Raw genomic sequence first — 21492 nt, forward strand, 5'->3', positions numbered from 1 at the left:
TTCATCTGTGATGAATGTAACCATTGGAATTGGTCTGAAACATCTCATTCTTGAAAAGAGATGCATCCACCAAAATTGATCACATAATCTTGTTGTTGCTATATACAATGTTCCCTTGGTTCTATTCACTTCACTTAGCATCAGTTCATGTAGGTCTCCCCAGGAGTCTCTGAAATCATTCTGCTGATCATTTCTTATAGAACAATGATATACTATAACATTCATATACCAACACTTATTCAGCCATTCTCCAACTAATGGACATCCACTCAGTTTTCCAGTTCCTTGCTACTACAAAAAGGGTTGCTACAAACATTTTTGCATGTGGAATCTTTTCCCTTTTTATGAACTCTTTGGAACACAGACCTAATACAGACACTGTACTGCTGGATCAAAGGGTTTTCAGTTTGATAGCCCTTTGGGCAGAGTTCTATATTACTGTCCAGTATGGTTGGATCAGTTCACAGCTCCACCAATAATGTATTAATGTCCCAGTTTTCCCACAAGCCCTCTAACATTTATCATCTTTTCCTGTCATCTTAGCCAATCTGAGTAGTAGTTTTTTTGTTTGTTTGTTTGTTTTTTCAATCTGAGTAGTAGTATCTCAAAGTTCTCTTAATTTGTATTTCTCTAATCAATAGTAATTTAGAACATTTTTTCATATGACTAGAAATGGTTTTAATTTATTCATCTGAAAATTCTCTGTTCATACTTTTTGACCATTTACCAACTAGAGAATGATTTGCATTCATATAATCTTGAGTCAGTTTTTTATATATTTTAGAAATGAGGCCTGAGGCCTTGGATATAAAATTTTTCTCCCAGTTTTCTGCTTCCCTTATGATTTTGTCTGCATTGGTTTTGTTGATACAAAAAAATTTTAATTTAATGTAATCAAAATTATACATATTGCATTCCATAATGTACACTAGTTCTTCTTTGGTCATAAATTCCTTCCTTCTCCATAGATCTGAGAGGTAGACTATCCTTTGTTCTTCTAATTTGCTTATAGTATCACTCTTTATGTCTAAATCATAAACCCAATTCAACTTTATCTTGGTATAGGGTGTTAGATATTGGTCAATGCCTAGTTTCTGCCATACTATTTTCCAGTTTTCTCAGAAATCTTTGTTAAATAGTGAGTTCTTATCCCAGAAGCTGGGTTTATCAAACACTAGATTACTAAATCACTAACTATTCTATTGTGTCTTGTGAACTTAATCTATTCCACTGATTGACTACTCTATTTCTTAGTGAGTACTAAATAATTTTAATGACAAGTGCTTTATAATTTAGTTTTAGGCCTGGTACAACTAGACCACTTCATTTGCATTTTTTAATTTCCTTGAAATTCTTGACCTTTTTTTCTTCCAGATGAGTTTTGTTATTATTTTTTCTAGCTTTGTAAAATAAGTTCTTGGCAGTTTGATTGGTATGACACTGAATAAGTAGATTAATTTAGATAGTATTGTCATTTTTATTACATTAGCACTTGATAGTCCTTCAATTGTTCAGATCTGATTTTATTTATGTGGAAAGTGTTTTGCAGTTATGCTCATATAGTTCCTGACTTTGTCTTATCAGGTAGACTCTCAAATATTTTATATTATGTATAGTTATTTTAAATGGAATTTCTCTTTGTATCTCTTGCTGCTATACTTTGTCAGTAACATTTATTTTGTATCCTGCAACTTTACTAAAATTGTTCATTGTTTCTAATAGTTTTTTAGTTGATGTTCTAGGATTCTATTTACCTCCTTAACTTCTTTCTTATTTATTTTGTGGTCTGACTTATCTAGTTCTCAGAGAGCAAGGTTGAGATCCCCGACTAGTGTAATTTTCCTGTTTATTTCTTCTTCCAGCTCTCTTAACTTTTCCTCCTAGGACTATGGATCCTGTACCACATGGTGCATATATGTAAACATATATTGTTGATATTATTTCATTATATGTGGTACCCTTTAGCAAAATGTGGTTTCCTTCCTTATCTTTTAAAATTAGATCTATTTTTGCTTTTGCTTGTTCTGAGATCACAACTGCTACCCCTGCTTTTTTTTTCTTCAGCTGAAGCATAATAGCATTTTATTTCTACTCTGTATATATCACTCTACTTCAAATGTATTTCTTGTAAACAACATATTATAGAGTTCTGGCTTTTAATCTAATCTGCTATCTGCTTCTGTTTTATGGCAGAGTTCATCCTATTCACATTCACACTTAAAATGACTATTTCTGGACAACTTATTTTCTCTAAGTTATACGTTTTTCCTTTCCTTCCCCGCTCTTTCCCTCCTCCACAGTGTTTTGCTTCTGATTACCACCTCTTTTAATCATCCCTCCTCCTTTTTAGCCCCTCTCTCCCTTTTCTTACTTTTTTCCTTCTACTTCTATTCTCCATTAGCTTCCCCCTTTTCTTTCCCCTTTCTCCTCCTACTTCTTTATAGGTTGAGACAAGTTTCTCTATCAAATTAAATATGTCTGATATTCTCTCTTTCAGCCAAATCCAATGAGATTAAAGTTCAAATAATGCTCATCACCCTCTTTTCTTTACCTCAATTGTAATAGTTTTTATGCCCCTTCATGTGATGTAATTCACTTTATTTTACTTTCTCTTCCCTTTCCACTCCTAGTTTCCTTTTTATATCACCACAATAAAATTAAATTGTACCTATTCCCTCTAAGTATACCCTACCAAAGATATAGTTCTCAAGAGCTATGTAATGTCTGGGCTAGCTTTCTGGAGAATCTCAAGATGGGCCTTGTCTTTAGATGGAGAAGTGATGAAGGCAGGTGAGGCACCATAAGGCTGATCAAAGATGGAGTCCAGAGTCTTCTCTGTGTCTGTGGCTAAGACTCTCAGATTCCAATCCTCTCAGCCCTTAAATATCTCCTCCAAGTATATGCCAACTAGAATGATTACACCATTACATCACATTAAGTATATGTTTAACTAGAGAACCATTATCCCATCAACTATACTGAGAAGGTACTTAACTAAAAGCACCCTGCTGTCCTTGATTCAAGTATACCTTTCCGAAGTTCTGGTCCTCTACAAGCTAAACATATCATCTTCCCATATAGCGATGTAAACTTTTTAACTTTAAAAAAAAATCTGTGCTTTTTTTTATTTTAATTTAATTTAATTTTTTTTAACCTTTTTATGCTTCTCTTGAGTTCTGTATTTGAAGATCAAATTTTCTATTCACCTCTGGTCTTTTCATCAAAAATGAATGAAATTCCAACATTTTTACAGTCAAAGGTTCTGATAAAGGCCTCATTTCCAAAAATATATAGAGAATTGACTCTAATTTATAAGAAATCAAGCCAATTCTCCAATTGATAAATGGCCAAATGATATGAACAGACAATTCTCAGACGAAGAAATTAAAACTATTTCTAGACATAGGAAAATATGCTCCAAATCATTATCAATCAGAGAAATGCAAATTAAGACAACTCTGAGATACCACTGCACACCTGTCAGATTGGCTAAAAATGACAGGGAAAGATAATGCTGAATATTGGAGGGGATGTGGGAAAACAGGGACACTGATACATTGTTGGTAGAATTGTGAACACATCCAGACATTCTGGAGAGCAATTTGGAACTATGCTCAAAAAGTTATCAAACTGTGCATACCTTTTGATCCAGCAGTGTTTCTACTGGGCTTATACCCCAAAGAGATACTAAAGAAGGGAAAGGGACCTGTATGTGCCAAAATGTTTGTGGCAGCCCTGTTTGTAGTGGCTAGAAGCTGGAAAATGAATGAATGCCCATCAATTGGAGAATGGTTGAGTAAATTGTGGTATATGAATGTTATGGAATATTATTGTTCTGTAAGAAATGACCAGCAGGATGAATATAGAGAGGATTGGCAAGACTTTACATGAACTGATGCTGAGTGAAATGAACAGAACCAGGAGATCATTATATACCTCAACAACGATACTGTATGAGGATGTATTCTGATGGAAGTGGATTTCTTTGACAAAGAGATGATCTAATTCAGTATCAATTGATCAAGGATGGACAGAAACAGCTACACCCAAAGAAAGAACACTGAAAAATGAATGTAAATTGCTTGCATTTTTGTTTTTCCTCCCAGGTTATCTATGCCTTCTGAATCAAATTCTCCCTGAGCAACAAGAGAACTGTTTGGTTCTGCACACATATATTGTATCTAAGATATAATGTAACCTCTTTAACATGTATTAGGACTGCTTACCATCTGGGGCAGGGGGTGGAAGGAGGGAGGGGAAAAATTGGAACAGAAGTGAGTGTAAGGGATAATGTTGTAAAAAATTACCCTGGCATGGATTCTGGCAATAAAAAGTTATTTTAAAAAAAATGAAATTCCCCTATTTCATTGAATGTCCATCTTTCCTCCTGAAAGTAAATGCTTAATTTTGTTGGATAGTTGACTCTTGGCTGAACTCCAAGTTCCTTTGCCCTCCAGAATATCATATTCTAGATCTTTTAATACTTTAAAGTGAAATCTGCTAAATCCTAGATAATCCTGGTTGTTGTGGCTCCTTGATATTTGAATTGTTTGTTTCTAGCTGCTTGCAGTATTTTCTCCTTGATCAGATAATTCTGAAATTTAGCCACAATGTCCCTTGGAGTTTTCATTTTGGGTTCTCTTTCAAGAGGTGATTGGTGGATTCTTTCAATAGCTATTTTACCTGCTTGTTTTGGAACATGTTTGGAACAGTTTTCCTTGATGATTTCTTGAATCTTGATTAAAGCATTTTGATGATGTTGTTCTAGGTTATTCTAGATGTAGTTTTCAAGAAGTCCAATAATTCTTAGATTGTCTTTCCTGGATCTATTTTCCAGGTCATTTGTTTTTCTGATGAGTTATTTTACATTTTCTTCTTCTTTTTTCTTTTCTTTTCTTTTTTTTTTTTTGTTTTGTTTCATTGATTCTTATGTCTGATTAAGTCACATGTTTTCATTTGTTCAATTCTAATTTTTAGTGAATTATTTTCTTTAGTTAGCTTTTTTATCTCTTTTTGATTTGGCCAATTGAACTTTTAAATGAGCTGTTTTATTCATTGGATTGTTTGTTTGTTTGTTTGTTTCCATTTCACCAAATCTATTTTTAAGGAGTTTTCTTCAGATAATTTCTATTTCCTTTCCCAAACTTTCCTGCAAAGCTCTCATTTCCTTTCCTCATTTATCTTTTATTTCCCTTTTAAGATCTTTATTAAATTCTCCTAAGAGAGCCTTTTGCTTTGGACATCAACTCATGTCACCCTCTGGGCTTCATCTGGAGATGTTTTTCTTTTAATATTCTCAGGCCTCAAACCTCAGGCCTCAGGCCTTAAACAAGATTGAGGCCTATTCTTTCCTTTTTCCATAATAGATATCTATGGTGAGAACTTATTTTGCTTTTTTGTTCATTTTTAAAGGTTGAGGTCTGCCCTTATGGCAGCAGGGGAGATTGTTTCAAGTTTCCTCTCAGCAGATAGCGCTTCATGCTGCCCTATGGCTAGTGCCACCCTCCTTCCTCTGTTGGGTGGATATGCTCAAGTCCTGCTTATGCTGGGGTTCAGAGGCTCACTGTTTGCCTTCTGTAGTTGTGCTGAAGGACTCACAGCTATTCTGCTGATCCCCTGGCTTTTGAACCAGGACAGAGTAGCCAATGCTGCTTTATTTTGGCTAAGAGCCAAAATTACCAGCAGATTCCCCCAGCACACAGAAATCTCTCTGTCCTGGGTCCTTGAGATACACGTGTGCTTGGTTGCCTTCCCTTGTCTGATTAAGACAGACCTTTCCTGAAGTTCTTTCAAAATATCTTCTGCTGGAAATTTGTTACACTCTAAATATTTGTGTTTTCTGTTACTCCAAAACACATTCAGAGGATTGATCTGGTGTTGATCTGCAGCAAGCCAGAGAAGAGCTCACATAAATACCTGTCTCTTCTCTGCCATCTTGGTTCTGCCCCCATCCAAAAATTTAGAACTGTTCAACAGACACTTGTTTTAACAACTGGTATCTTTGAAATTATTTGCTCCAAGAATTCAAAATAGATTATTTAACACTTATTCATTTGCCCACATGAATACATAAGCACTTAAAACATGTCTGCTATCATTTTCAACATTTAGAAAATATCTAAATGGTATATTGCTTCAACCTGATCTCTGTCCTGAATCTCTTCTGGCCATGTGATGAATACTTTTGGCAAACAATGGGCTTTTCTGTGTTATATCTTGCTTGACATTTATGATCAAATAACTGTTGAACAAAGTTATCTGTCATATCTACCAGGGGATAAAATCTGCTGGAGAATAAAAACTCTGAAAATCTAGTTGTATTCTATTAGGATGGAAATGGATCTTCAAGAATGCCTCTGATATGTTTACAGATAATTCTCATAAAAATTGAATGGAGATAGAAAAGTGAGCATCATAGACTGGTAGCTATTGGTGTTTTGTCACTAACTTTTCCCCCAAGTTCTAGGATGTTGTCCATGCATTTGCCATCTGATTTCAGATGCTTTCAGAAATTTTGTGAATTGCCTTTAGTGCTCTCCCAAGTGTATCCCTCCAAAGTGAATTGTGTCTGTGTATATTTGTCTCATTTTGCAGTTTTTCCTATTTTGTTCTGTTTGGTATAATTTCTGTTGCTCTTGTTTTATCATTTTAGTCATGTCTGACTATTCATGAGCTCATTTGCAATTTTCTTGACAAAACACTGGAATGGTTTGCCTTTTCCTTCTCCAATTCATTTTATAGATGAGGAAACAAAGGCAATTCAGTGACTTGCCTAGGGTCACACAAGCTACTCTATGTCTGAGGCTGGATTTGAATTCACAAAGATAGATTTTCCTAACTCCAGGCATGGTATTCAATTAATTGTTCTACTTAGCTACCTCAACTATAATTTCTACCTTCCCTATAAACACATAGAATCATATGTTTAGAGCTAGAAGTAAACTCAAAAGTGATCTAGTTCATTTCCATTCTAGATGAGGCCTAGGAAGGTAGCTTTTTTCCACAGTCACACAAGTTGCATAAGTGTTAGAAGCAGGTTTGGATTCAGATTCTCTGACTCTAAAACTAAAGCTCACAACCCAGAATTCTGATATTATAGTCTAAGCATGAAGGATTTCTGAAATTTAATAATGATCATAAAAAAAATCTTTGTATTATTTTTCCATTTTTCTTCATTTTGCTGTCTTTCTTCCATTTTATCTATAAATGCCCTCATGATGGTTTTGTTCAATTGAGTGGCTCACTAAGCTTTACCTATTCTGGTTTTATTCTCCACTGCTTTTCTCTCTCTTTCATGAAAAACCAGAAAATAGAATGGACATTCATTGCCCCAAACTGAGATTAGTTAAAGAACTTAGATTAAAAGGACCAAGTCTCCCACTGCATCCAGAACTATCTCCAGTCATCCTGATCTTCCTCTTGTCACTGGACCCTCAGGGTTTCTGGCCAAAACAGAAAGAGCTGCTATTTACATTCTCTGTGAGCCAACTAGGACATAAAAGATGATCAAGTGTAGTTTAGGCTGGGACATATTCTTAGTCAACGAATAAAAGTGTTAAACCCAGTGATTTGCGTTTAAGACATGAGCCTAGTCCTTAAACTCCAAGATATCTTGGGAGGTTCAAATAATCAGAATTTACATTGCTTTGGGCCTCTGCCCATCTGTAGGTAAGGGTATGCTACCCTATGTAGAAAAAAGAAAGGAAAGGGAAAGAAGAAAGGAAAGGGAAGGGAAAGGGAAAAAGAAAACTGACAAGTATTTGGGCCTGGAATTAAACAAGAGGAGGAGAAAAAGCTAGATTGCCTTTGGGAATGGCAATGCTCTTTTAATAACTTTAACCTTCTCCAATTAAAAAAGTCTGGTTTTTGAAGATATACTAATATTCTACCACTATTGTTGTAGGGCCAGAAATCCTCTGAAAAATTTAAAATAAATATCACTCAGAGGCAGTATGTCAGTCCCCAGACAACAGATCTGGAATCCAGGAATAGCCAGGTTCAACTCCAACCTCTGACACATATTTCCTGTCTGACTTTGGGCAAGTTTTTTTTTTTTTTTAATTCATTTAGTATTTTATTTTCCCCTTAGTTGTATCTAAAAACAATTTTTAATATTTGCTTTTAAAACTTTCAAATCTTCTCCCTAGTTATACATATGTAGTCATGCAAAAACATTTCCATATTAATCATGTTGTAAAAGAAAATATAAGCAAAAAATCCCTCAGGAAAGTTTTTACAAGAATGCTTCAATCTGTATTCAGACACTATCAGTTCTTTTTCTGGCAATAGATGGCATTTTTTGTCAAAACTTCTTCAAAGATGTCTTGGATCATTGTATTGCTGAAGATATCTAACTCATTCAGAATTGATCATCTTACAATATTGCTGTAACTTTGTACATAATACAGATTTCATTTTCCGTCAAATCATGTAAGTCTTTACGGGTTGTTTTTTTGGGGTGTTTTTTTTGTGTGTGTGTGTGTGTGTGTGTGTGTGTGTGTGTGTGTGTTTGAGAATATCCTGCTCATTATCTCTTATAGCACAATAAATGGTATTTCTTCATTATCACATTAACCTGACTGGTTCCACAATATGTCAATTATTTTCTTTTGTTTTGTTTTGTTTTGGCTGCTTGCATTATTTTCTCCTTGACCTGGGAGCTCTGGAATTAGCTATAGTATTCCTGGAAGTTTGGGGCAGGTCTTAATGACAATAAATTGTAAAGAAGATGCTGACTAGCAAAGGTAAAGAGAGTTCCCTATAATAATGAAATCACAGGCAAGTCCAAACCCTATTCTTGTCCCCTTTCACTCAGGGAATAAAAAAAAAATAAGAAAAATAGAAAAATAATATTTTGAATGATAAAGGATGTCATCGGGGGATAGCCATTGACTAAAGTAAAAGGTAACTGACAAATAGTCTCTGTACTCTAAGAATATTCCTATGACATAAGGAGAAAATAAGGAAATCTTCCATTACATTGTATCAGTGGACTAGAGTCCATGGGGACTGTAGGGATGGACAAGTATTAATGAGCAGTAAACTGCATTGATGGAGAAAAAACCTCATCTTTGAAATTTTTTATCTATTTGAGTTCCTTAGAATACTTAACAGATTTTTTTAAAAGAAATGATGCTTTTACCTTTCTTGTGAGGGAGAAACTTATAACTACAATCATTAAATTTGCCAAGAAATTGAATGGGCTGCCATGAAATGTGGTCCATTTCTCATCAATGAAGATCTTTGAATTTATATGAGGAGAAATTATAGATGTGAAAAAGAGGATTCATGTTCAGATATGCATTCAACCAGATGGCTTCTAAAAACTTTTCTGCCACCTCGCCAGACACACACCTTCTGAGCTGAGGTCCCCAATTTTTCCTTTTTTTCACAGCAGATTTCTTTCACAATTCCTTCTTGTTCTTAGAAACTATTTTTATGGCTTCTACAATACTCCCTAAAAATACAACAAAGCAAGAAAATGCATAACTTTTTTTGTGACAAAATGAGAATCATAAGAATCATGTCAAAAGAGAAGATCTGAGAACAGCAATAAAAACAAATCACTTAAGTTATATGAAAACCAAAAACAACCATTTAAAACCAAATTCATATCTCTTGTTAATCTCCTGCTTCTAATTAACTTAAATTTGTTTTGATAATTTGTATCTTTGTCCATTTCCATCTCATTTTTTGACTGTGGCTCTACTATTTAGGGTTTGCTATACCTAATGTTTTATGAGAATATCAATTCTTATTCAAATGAAAAATATCCTATTTTGAATTTTGTGGAAGTTTTAGGCAAAAAGTTCATTCCTATTATCATCACCTAGATGAAAGAAGGTGAGACCTCAGTTAAGAAGTCATTCCACAGTCTTAGAGGAAAGTAGAAAGAATGGCACTTAATAAAAGTCAAATAAATCTGCCATTGGGAGAACTAGAAGAATTGAAATTATGGAAATATATTCTGTAGATAAAAACATATCACAAAATGGAGTTGCAATTAAATTGGTGTCCTAATGAGTCTTAATTCTTACTTGAACCAAAAGATAAAAATCATTTTGCAACAAAAATAAAATGTAAATTGATTTCCAAATGGCTTGAGTGGATTATAAAAATAAAAAATTCAAGATAAAGGCAATTATATCTTCCAAAGCAAAGGAAAGAGAAAGAAAGGCAGAGACAGAGAGAAAGAGGCACAGAGAGATGGACAGAGAAAGACAAAGACACACACACACAGAACATCAAACTTGAGAGTGTTTGAATTTTTATTTTTTCAATTTCATTTTTTTTCATTTTCATTTATTTCATTCATTAAGAAAACTGTTTTCCAAAATGATGTGCTCTGAGAGAAAATAGAGAGACAAGAGTCTCTTTTTAAAGTCAATGTACCAGTAATGATTATGTCTAATTCAAATTACAACATTGAAAGCCAGATGACAAACAATCTAAATGGCATAGGAACATATATTGGAAAAGGTACAGATTAATTAGCAAGGTAATCTACTGGTAAAATCATAGTCATGCATCAAGTTAATTCTATTACAGAATTAGTATGGGGTACAAATTTATGTCAATAAGCCAAAAAATAAGAAACTTACTATGGAAGAAACAGTTTTAAGGTGAAGTACTTTACTGATCATAGATAACATTAAAGACAAAAGTCAAAGAAGTAAAAAATAAATGAGAAAAAAAATATGTAAGATCATTAGTACAGGAAAACTTCAGGTAAGAAGCAACTTCCTTTGCACCAATGCTGATTGGTAACTTCTGCATGTTACAATTTTAGAATGTTGCCTATGGATACTGAGAATTTAAATGGCTTGCCATAGCCAGTTTGAGTCAGAAGCAGGAAATAAACTCACATCTTTCTGATTAAACTAGTTTTCTAACCTCTACATCATGCTTTCTCTTATAAATAAAATAAATTATTGGGTTTTGGGGAGGCAAGTGGGGTTAAGTGACTTGTTTAGGATCACACAACTATTAAGTATCTGAGGTCAAATTTAACTCAGGTCCTCCTGACTCTAGGACGGGTATTGTATTCACTGTACCATTTTGATACCCCTAAGATTACTTTCTTTTTTAAAGTATCTCCCTCCACAACCCATCTTAGTTTATTAGGCAATTTTTAATACCCATTCCCAAAAATTAGTAAAACTAAGATCACAATTTAAGTGTAGAATTTTCTCAAAAATGGAAGAAGGGAGCAGTCAACACAGATAATGATTTGAGGTTCATTCCACTTTTGTGGCTCCATAATTCTATTACAATTGTACAAATTGGCATGTATAATTAATATTATGGAGGTAGCTAGGTGGCTTAGAGCACTGGGTTTAGAATCAGGAAGATTCACTTTCCTGAGTTCAAATCCAGCCTCAGACACTTACTAGATGCATGAGTCTGAGGAAGTCACTTAATCCTCGTTGACTTATTTTCCTCATTTACAAAATGAGCTGGAGAAAGAAATGGCAAACCACTCTACTATCTCTGATAAGAAAATTCCCCAAAATAGGATCACAAAAAGTTGGATATAGCTGAAATTACTGAACAGCAACAAAATAATATTAACACAGTGTTCATTTAAGAAATGTTTGGATATAAACTATATAGTTGACACAGACCCTGAATTTTGCAAAGGATACCCTTGGAAAAGGTGGCTATCTATAAATACTATAATTTAATATAAATTAATACAGAGGAAAATAATAGTGTTCATCAGGTACGATGACTTCACTTCCCTGGACACTGATCTAAACCTACTCTACTATACTTCTGGTACAATCATGTAGGAGTGAATCAGAAGAATTAATAGAACTTTCTGATAATACATAGACTAGCCATATTCAAATAAATCTTTAGCAAAAATTCAATGAGAACAATTGGATTTGGGGGCCAATAGAAATGAGAGAAAATAGTAATTTATAATGAGAAAGAGAATTCAAGAGGATGTTAAGGTATCCAATATTAGAGTTAATATTTAATGGCTGTGCATAAGTGGCAGTTTGGAGAAAAGAACATTAAATTTGGAACAGAAAGACCTGGGTTCAAATCTTTATAGCTACATATTAACCCTAAGTTGAGCTGAATCTGCCCTGATAATATCACAGTCACCAAAATACCCCATATTATTCCCTCAAAATATTATTCCAATATCACTTCTTTGGAATACAGCTGCCAGAGATTCTAATCCTTTGGTCTTCAACTTAAAAGATCATTTTATTCAGGGAGTATCTTTTTGACGTAAGATGGTTATTGAATTCTTTATGTCTCATTTTCTGATATTAGTAACCTACTTCAAAGAGGTGTGTGAAGACTAAAGCTTGAAAGGTGCTTTGAAGATAGAAATAGCTATAATTACTTTTCAATGCACATATTATTAAATAGAAAATGGATAAAGAAATCAATCTCTAAAACATCAGAAAAAATATTCAATAAATGCAGAGTTACTGTTAAAAAACAAAAGGCAATCTAATCCTGCTTTGTCAGCAAGATGATTCTTTTAGTAATGTTTATAATTCAGATAATTCAGGATTATATAATTCAGTATTTTATCTAAATATATTAAATCAAATAATTGGATTAAATGAAATGAAAATATTCCTAAGCAAATTATCCTCCATATTTCAAAATATAAAAAGGTATATTTTATATACATATTATATATTTATCTTTTTATGTATATCTTTATATATGTATGTATGTATATATACACATGCATATGTATGTATACTTGTACATACCCTCAGTATGGGGACCTCTCATTTAATGAGAAGCTGTGCAGTACAGTGAATAGAATGTGTAAGCTAGGACTTTTCCTTTTTCCTTCTCAAAGAAGACCAATGACATCAAAACGATGATGTCTTAAATTGCAAATGAATTGGATTTTAGGAAAGCAGAATTGTAAAGAGTTTATACTCTTCAGTCATAAGTCAGGAAGACCAGGATTTAAGACCTGTTTCTGATGCATCCTGGATGTGTGACTTTGGACAAACCAATGAACCCCCAGAGTCCCAGACAACTCTCAAATGCCACAGTAATGCAGGTAAAGAGCTTTGCAAACCTTAAAGCACTATATCAATTCTCATTGATGTTTCCATTATCTTACATCATTCTTCTCATCTTTTTCATGAAATAAGGATAGTCTTCCTGACTCCAAGCTGAGAACTTTATCCACTTTGCCACCCACTTGTCCCTCCTTGACTGTTCAATAGGGATAATAGTAGCACCTACTTCCAGGGCGGTAGTGAACATCAGATGAGGTAATACTTGTAAAGAGCTTGACCACAATGGCTAGCCTATAGTAGGCACTTAACAATTTCTTTCTGTCCTTTTTCCCTTTTCGCTTTCCTCCCCTTCCCCTCTTGCCCCCTTCCTTCCTTCCTCTCTTCCCTGCTTCCTTCCTTCCCTCCTTTCCTTCTCTCCTTCCTTCCCTCCCTTCTTTACTCTCTCCTTCCTTCCTTCCCTTTCTCTTTACCCTGTTGCCCTTCCTTCCATCCCTCCCCCTTCCCTCCTTCCTTCCCTCCCTCTCTCTCTCCTTCCTTCCCTCCTCCCCTTCTTTCCTATCTGTTGCTGATTTGCTTTGGAATCCGGTTTTATTTAGTGCCTTAAATGAATGTTCCTATAATTTAAGAATGATATTGATAAGCAGAAAATGATCCAAAAAAGGACAATCAGGATAATGACCGATTCTGAGATCTTGTCACATAAGGATCAATCAAAGGAATGGGCAAGTTTATCTGGAGAAGAAAAGACTCAGAACGGCGATTTGATATCTTTCATTAAGTATTTGGAGGGCAATCACATAAAAGATAGCTTAGACTTGTTATCTTTAGCACCAGCACAATGGATAGAAGTTATATAGATGCAAACTACCCTACAATTAGGACAATACCTAAGTGGAACCAAGTGCCTCTAGAAGCTTTGAGATAACTTACAATTATCAAAATCTATGATTCAATGATGAAATCCGATGATAAAATCATCGGTCTGACTCTCTTTCCCCCCAGTCTCCAAAATCAGCCCAAATACCAGTATTTGACAGGTCAAAATACTACTATTAAGGGTTTCTTTTTGTTAAAGAGAAGGCCTTCCCCTGCCCTCTTTAACTTTCAATTCTTATTGAAATGGTAGCATTTTAAGAAATAATATTATATGAAGCAACCCCAAAAAACTGTTTGATATCCATACTATGTTCTTCTATTTTAAAGCTATCTCCTGGATAGTCAATCCTAAAAACATTCAGATTATTTTAAACCAAAAGAGGTACTCAAGCTTCCCAGAGCATAACATTCTCACTGATTCAGATCTAGGCTTTGAATGTGACCTGCCCCAGTATCCTCAGTTCACCTTGTCAAAGAGTACTGCTTCCCTAGGGCTGCCCCAGGGTCCTGTTGACGGATGGCTCTAATTGCAGTCGGTGCTGTAAACAAGGCTGCCACTCCATGCTCAGAGAGCACACGGAAGTAAGCCCCAGCATCTGGTGTTCCCACAGGCTTTCCCTGTAAAGAGATTAATTAAAAATGTCACTGGATAAAAATATCTCATATTTTCTTGACAGTTCAAGACTTGTACACTTAACATAAAAATGGTGATAAAAATAGTTTTCAATAAATCTGGATTCTTTCTTGTATTTATTTGTTTAAAAGATTCCATGCTTTAAAAAAAAGATTTCATGTTTTTCCTAACAGTTTATGTAATATAAATATCTATAATCTGTCTATCTTGCAGGACTCTTGTGATGAAAGTACTTTGTGAGGCTTTTAAAATATTGTAGAAATATAAAGTATTTAAAGGTAGGCTTGAAAACTGTCATACTCCATTTTAGCTCTGATGCCTTAGCTGAGTGAGAACATATCTTAATTAATCCAAAATCTTAGATTATGTTGCAGTCTGTGAAAGCTGTTGGATAAAGTTCAATAAGATTTAAGAGATTTTGTTACACACTCTTATTCCTGTCTATAAGGACTGAATTAGCTGGAATGAAGACATTTTCCAGAGTTTTGAGCACGTGGCTTTCTTGCATATCATAAAAAAAAAGAAAAAGAAAAAAATGACTCAGTTCTTTCAAAAAAGGGAAATATCCAGGAAGATCTTTACCTCTAGAAGAATCTCAGAATAGAAAACTCAGTTGAGGGAAGTTCTAAGAAAAAGTCAGCTCTTACTCCAGCTTCTCCTCCTAGTACCTGTATATTCACTGACAGTATATTATAAACCAGTTGAAATAAATTGAATTCTGGCTCAACCATATCTCTAGAGAGATATAGAAATATATGATTAGCAATCTAAGGTCTGTCTTAAGTGTGTTATCATCTTATATAGTTGTATATAATAGCCTCAGGTCCCTTATTTGTATGTGTATGAAACAGGAGGTCTTAGAAATCTATGATGATTCTTTGATATTTGGATTGTTTTTCTTAACCCAGCACTAGCTTTATTTGTTTTAAATAAGTTGTTCTAAAAGCTAAAAAAGCATGTTTAAGCATAAAGCCCAACCTTTGCTTAAATATTAGCAATTTTCCTAATTGGGGCTCAGCAATTGTAACTGAACTCATAACAGTTTTCCAAAAATATTAGAGGCAATACTCAAGAGTGGACAGATAGCTGGCTTGAGAAATAAAATGATAGGACTGAAACCCAGCTTTTGACAGCCTTGCTAATGTGATCTTTTCAGAGCTCAGGAAATACTGTAACAAGTTAAGGGACAGTTGCAAATCTGTAGTAATAAAGATATTCTTGTACCAATGAAATCAGATCACTTCCTCCTGCCTGCCCCCCAGTAAAAGTGTGAAGAGGTAAAAACACACACACACACACACACACACACACACACACACACACACACACACTTCAATTCATTTCCAAACTCCCTTAAATAAGAGGCCTCTAAAAGGACCTGTTTAAATCTATCATAACAAAAATAAAAGTAATCATTTTTTTAACAAAACAGAAAATTGTCATATTTCAAAGAACATTTCCCATCCACCCACCCACTCACAATCAAAATTAACTACATCAATATTCTTTTTTCCATTTGCCAAGAACCCATGCCAATCACTTTCCAGGGGGCACTGAGTAAGAAATTTGATTGCTGAGAATTTTCATGTAAACACTTTTGCCTTGGCAACAGTGAGAAATGATTTTAATCTCCTGGCACAAATCATATAATGGAAACGTAAAAAATTGGAAGTCCAGGAGTTCTGTGTACAAGTTGATCAGCATAACATTTTCAGGTAAAAATTCATATGCAAAGGAAATCATGTGTTATATTTTTAATAATGGACTAGAGACCATAAGAGAAGCAACATGATGGAGAGAGAAAGCAAAGGACCAGATTGAGAGTCAAGGAAATCTGGTTTTACTTACTGCCTCTGACAGTTAAATATAAGCATAAGCAAATCATTGAATTCCAGAAGATTCCCATTTGAAATTATACCTTCTATGTTATCAAAGTATCTATATTCATTGAACCTACAATAACTGCTAGGGCTATGTTCAAAGAGTTTAAAAATGAGGAAAAGGATCCAAATGTACAAAAATTTTCATAACAACTTATTTTAGGGTGGAAAGAACTGGAAACTAAGAAGAATGACTGAATAAATTATGGTATATGAGTATGATTAAGTATATTGTGATATAAGAAAGAAGGGAATGATTTCAGAAAAACCTGAGAAGATTTTAATGAACTTATCTCTGATTAACTGAATGATTTATCACAATACCAAAGATATAGTGATGAAGGATGTGATCCACCTTCAAGCAGAGAATTTTTTTTATTGCATTGTTATGGAATTGATTGTTTTATTCTATAAGTTAAAATATCCTTTTAGAAATGGGTGATTTCAGAATATAATCTGAAGCACATTTTCTATTTTTTTCTCCTTGGTCTTTACTTTTTTTTGTGGACATGGCTAATGCAGAAATTTGTCTTATATGACAGAACAAACTCGTAATAGGTTTTGTTTTTCTTATCTTCTTCAATAGATAGGGCAAAGGAGAAGGAAAGAGAAAAGATTGGAAAAAAGTAGAATAAAAAAATGATATGACTAAAAATACACACCTTCCCCCAAAAAATAAGCTAGAAAAATACTTTAGTTGAAATATCCAAATAATAATACTATTTAGGTTCCATATTATGATACCTGCTTTGGAAAAGCTTAAGCTGATATTCAGTTCTGTATAATATTGATTTTTTTTCCATCTAGACATCATTTCATCAGTAAAAAAACTGTCAGAAAAGGAAGCTTGCTCCACCAATCAAAATAGGTAACTATACTGCAATATTTACTCAAAGTATTTCTTAGGGCAATGAAATATTAACTTATTGTCCCTATTCATATAATTACTTGAAATCAATTTATATTCCCTTTTCAATGAAGGTAGACATTCAAAAATAATTAGTTCTGAAAATATTCTAACTACCAAATTTATTTTGGTCTCAACCATCCCTGCCAAAGCAAGGTTCCCCAGTATGTCTAGCCATTCTTATCCCTGTTACTCTTTCCCAAGATTAAGCTAAATCAATTGAAAGCATCTTTTTGACAGTAAAAAAAGTTTTGTTTTGAAACAATGATTTCATGAAAATCATATGGAAATGAAAGTGAAATGAGAAGTTGGATATATAACTAAATTATAGATCTGGAATTGGAAGAGATCTTTAGAGGTAATTGTGAGAACATTAAGTTCCTTGCTCAAAACAGTAAATACAAAAACCAGAATTCAAACACAGATTCTCTAACCCCAACATGAGGTCTCTTTATCCTTTATTGTGCAAGCTCATTCTCCATTTTAAGCAAGTAGAACAACGTTTCCCTTCCAACCCCATTTCCAACAGTAAGTTGATTTATTATCTTTTCTTTGAAATAATTGCCCTCATCACTTACATATGCTTAGTTTTCTTATCTTCTCAAATGAGAAAGTAAGAGTAGAGTTATCATGAAGGCCTCTTCTAGAAACTTCTAGATATAAATGTTGTAACCCTACTTACACATACTTATGACTCCTTTTTCTTTTGTTCTCCTCTCCTTTCTTTGCTCTTTTCTTTCCTTCCTCACTTCCCACCTACCATCTACTAATAAATCAATTAAACAAAGACATAAATTGGGTAAAAAAGAAGTCTTTTTAAAAGATATTTTATTTTCTTCAATTATATGTTAAAACAATTTTAAACATTTTTTTAAAAGTTCTGAGCATACATGAACTGATGCTAAGTGAAATGAGCAGACCAGGAGATCATTATACACTTCAACAACAATACCATATGATGATCAATACTGATGGACATGGCTCTCTTCAACAATGAGAGGATTCAAACCAGTTCCAATTGATCTGTAATGAAGAGAACCAGCTACACCCAGAAAAAGAACATTGGGGAATGAGTATAGATCACAACATAACATTTCCACTCCTGTTATTGGTTGCATTTTTGTTTTTTCTTCTCAAGTTATTTTTACCTTCTTTCTAAATCCGATCTTTCTTCTGCAACAAGATATATACTTTAACATATTTAACATGTATGAGACTACCTGCCATCTGGGGAAGGGGTGAAGGGAAGGAGGGAAAAAAGTTGAAACAGAAGTTTTTGCAAGGGTCAATGTTGAAAAATTACTCATGCGTATGTTTTGTATATAAAAAGCTATAATAAAAAAAGTTCTGAGTTCCAAAATTTATTCTTCCTTCCCTCCTTTAGACAGTGATCAATCTGATATATTCATATAAGTATCTAAGGAATTTTAGAGGTCTGAATTGCTTCAAAGTACCAGATGAAATCAAATGTTGTTACAGAAGGTAAAAAGAATTAGACACACTTCTGAACTTTTACATATCAGAAAAGAAATTTAAGAAGAAAGGCAGTTAAGTTCCCAGAACATCTAGAAAAGACAGACCATTTGTACTTATATTAGGAGGCAGCAAGAATTGGTGAGAGGAGTGACCTTAAGGAGATTCCAATGACCAGAGAATAACCTTGTTCAGAAAGTCAATTCTTCAAACTTTGAGCTTCCCATTTGCATCAGTAATCTTGTTCTCAGAAACAGTATGTAATGGCAATATCTCTAACAGTGATTTCTCAATGAAGACAATCTAAACATATTAAGGAAAGAAAATTTCAGGACTCCATAAGAGCAGCCCACCAGAGAGCTATATTTAAGGAGAAACTGAAGAGGACTTTAAGAAGCAAGAAAAGGGCCTCCAGAATTTAGAAATTGTGAATTCTTCCTTTGGCCCCATGTGGTCTCTAAATTTGAGTTGGTTCTACCATAGACCTTATCTGAAAGGGTAAAGTTAGTCTTTGGTTTGGGGCTCACTATTTTTACTATACTGACTCAGCTAATTAACTCAGGCTAGTTATTTGATAATCAGTGGAGAATTCATTGGGTAGCACTTCATAAGCAATAGTATTTGAAAATCTCATTCCTTTAGCATGGCACGTGCTGGGGGTTCCCTGAGGGGCATAGTAGATGGTGGTTCTCTGATGAACCACCTCTGAGTAGCTGAGCAAGAGTTGGGGAAATAGACAAGAGCAGATGCAACAATACTATAATTCTTTATTTTTCTTCTCTTATTTCTAATTTTTCCCTTGTGTATTCTGTTTGTCTATATACACACACATATACAGATAGATAGATATAGACAGATATGTATGTATATGTGTGTGTAACATTTTATTTATCATAGCTAATCCCAAGAATGTAGTTACACCGAATTATTTGTCAGTCTACTGTTTCCATAAATCAAAACCATATTTGTATTTTTTCTCATCTAAGTCAATAGACTGACATAAAACATAAAACCAGCAATTACAATAAGACTCGCAAATACTTATTTTTTTAACTTCTGAATTTGCTAATCTTGAATGAATAACTTTCATTATCTTTCAATCATCTCCTTTAAGTTTAAAGAAGTTTTATAAAATTTCATATCTCATATATTCTAGGGCTTGCAACCCCTCTTTTGATATTTGGAAGTATTTGACTGTGACTTGGAACATTCACATATCCCATATAAAACTCATTTGGCTAAATGTAATCAAATTAGCCAAATAAATGGAGATAATATTTTAAGGGAGTTTGATTTCCTCTAGACAAAAATATTAAGCAAACTTTTTCTGTTGAGTCATGTGATTCTGGGAGCAAGGATAACATCCACATTATAAAATAACAGTCCTGGTATTTATAAAAGAATGGTATCCCGCAAGGCTGTGTACATAAGAGAGGTGAGTTAGTATTTGTTGGCCTTTTTAAAAGCTTTTAAAAATGTTAATTCAATATTAAAGTTAATATTTATCCAGAAGCTTCTACTAAGATGGAAAGGCTTTGATTATGGCTTTCTTTCTGCTCTTCAAAGACAAGTCTTGTTAAATATACAAAGGTTTATGATGAGCAGATTAGCAATTACTTTGTGAATTATATGACCATTACCAAGTTAATGGATAAAAACCAAAAATGGCCCTTAATCCTTTCCATCTAGTTAACTCATTAGTACAAATAACTTGGGGAAGTACCTGAGATGGATAATAATCTGGGCTCAGGATTGGACAGAGAGAGGATAGTGAACTGGAATGCACTTGGAAAAACGTGGTTCTTCTAGTGATCACAAGCTGCTTCATCATTTTAAAAAATCCAATTTTAAAAATATCAATATTCTCTTTCCAATTTAATTTGGTTTTTCAAAATTATTAAATGCCTATCATCTCTTTCTCCTTCTGCTCCATTTTGTAATAAATATGGATAGTAAAGGAAAAGAAATCTCCACAATAGCCATAACAACAACAACAAAATACATGTTTCATTCCATACCCTGAGTCAGTCACTTCTCTGTCAGGAGGTAACAAGTTTCATTATGAGTCTTATGATATTTTTGTTATAGTGCAAATTATCTTCCCAACTGTTAGAACTGTGAATTAGTATATTCACATTCTGGAAAATGATCTGAAACTATGTCACCACAGTGACTAAACCATGAATAGCTTTTTAGACAGTATTACACAGATCAATATCTGAAAGAGAACAAAAACAACAACAAAAAGAAAACAGATCTGTATGTGCTAAAATATTTAAACCTTCTGTTTTTTGTGGTGGCAAAGAACTAGAAACAAAGAGTGTACACATCTGTTGATCAATGGTTGAACATACAATATTTAATGGTAATGGAACACTGATGAGCTATAAGGAATGATGAAAGGTATGGTTTCAGAGAAACTTGGAAAGAGTTGTATGAAGTGATGTAGAATCAAGTGAGTAGAAGCACTGATATTCTCTAGGGAGTGCTATATAACTAAGAATCATGGGACACCTTGATAATGATCAACACTGAAGCTCACCCAAAAGCCAAAGGAGAGATAGATCATACAAGTCAATAAGCTGCAGAAAGTGACCATTGAAGAGCTACATGAAAAGGATAGTCAATAAAACACTATTAAGGGTCTGAAGGACCAGTTCCCCTTTCATCCCCCCCCCCCAAAAAAAAAAGAATTTTGATTGGCCATGTAGCAAA

The 21492-nt window shown here is 33.9% G+C and overlaps 1 protein-coding gene across 1 annotated transcript in view; it reads right to left on the minus strand.

Annotated features, from left to right (window-relative positions):
- The window catches only part of ACSS3 (acyl-CoA synthetase short chain family member 3), a 256373-nt gene that overhangs the window by 96442 nt on the left and 138439 nt on the right, over positions 1-21492 (minus strand). Inside the window, exon 8 of the mRNA XM_031938566.1 lies at positions 14350-14501. Within this exon, the coding sequence (XP_031794426.1) occupies positions 14350-14501 (152 nt within the window). The remainder of the gene's footprint in view (positions 1-14349; positions 14502-21492) is intronic.

The sequence above is a fragment of the Sarcophilus harrisii genome, chromosome 5 (genome assembly GCF_902635505.1).
Source record: "Sarcophilus harrisii chromosome 5, mSarHar1.11, whole genome shotgun sequence".
NCBI lineage: Eukaryota > Metazoa > Chordata > Mammalia > Dasyuromorphia > Dasyuridae > Sarcophilus > Sarcophilus harrisii.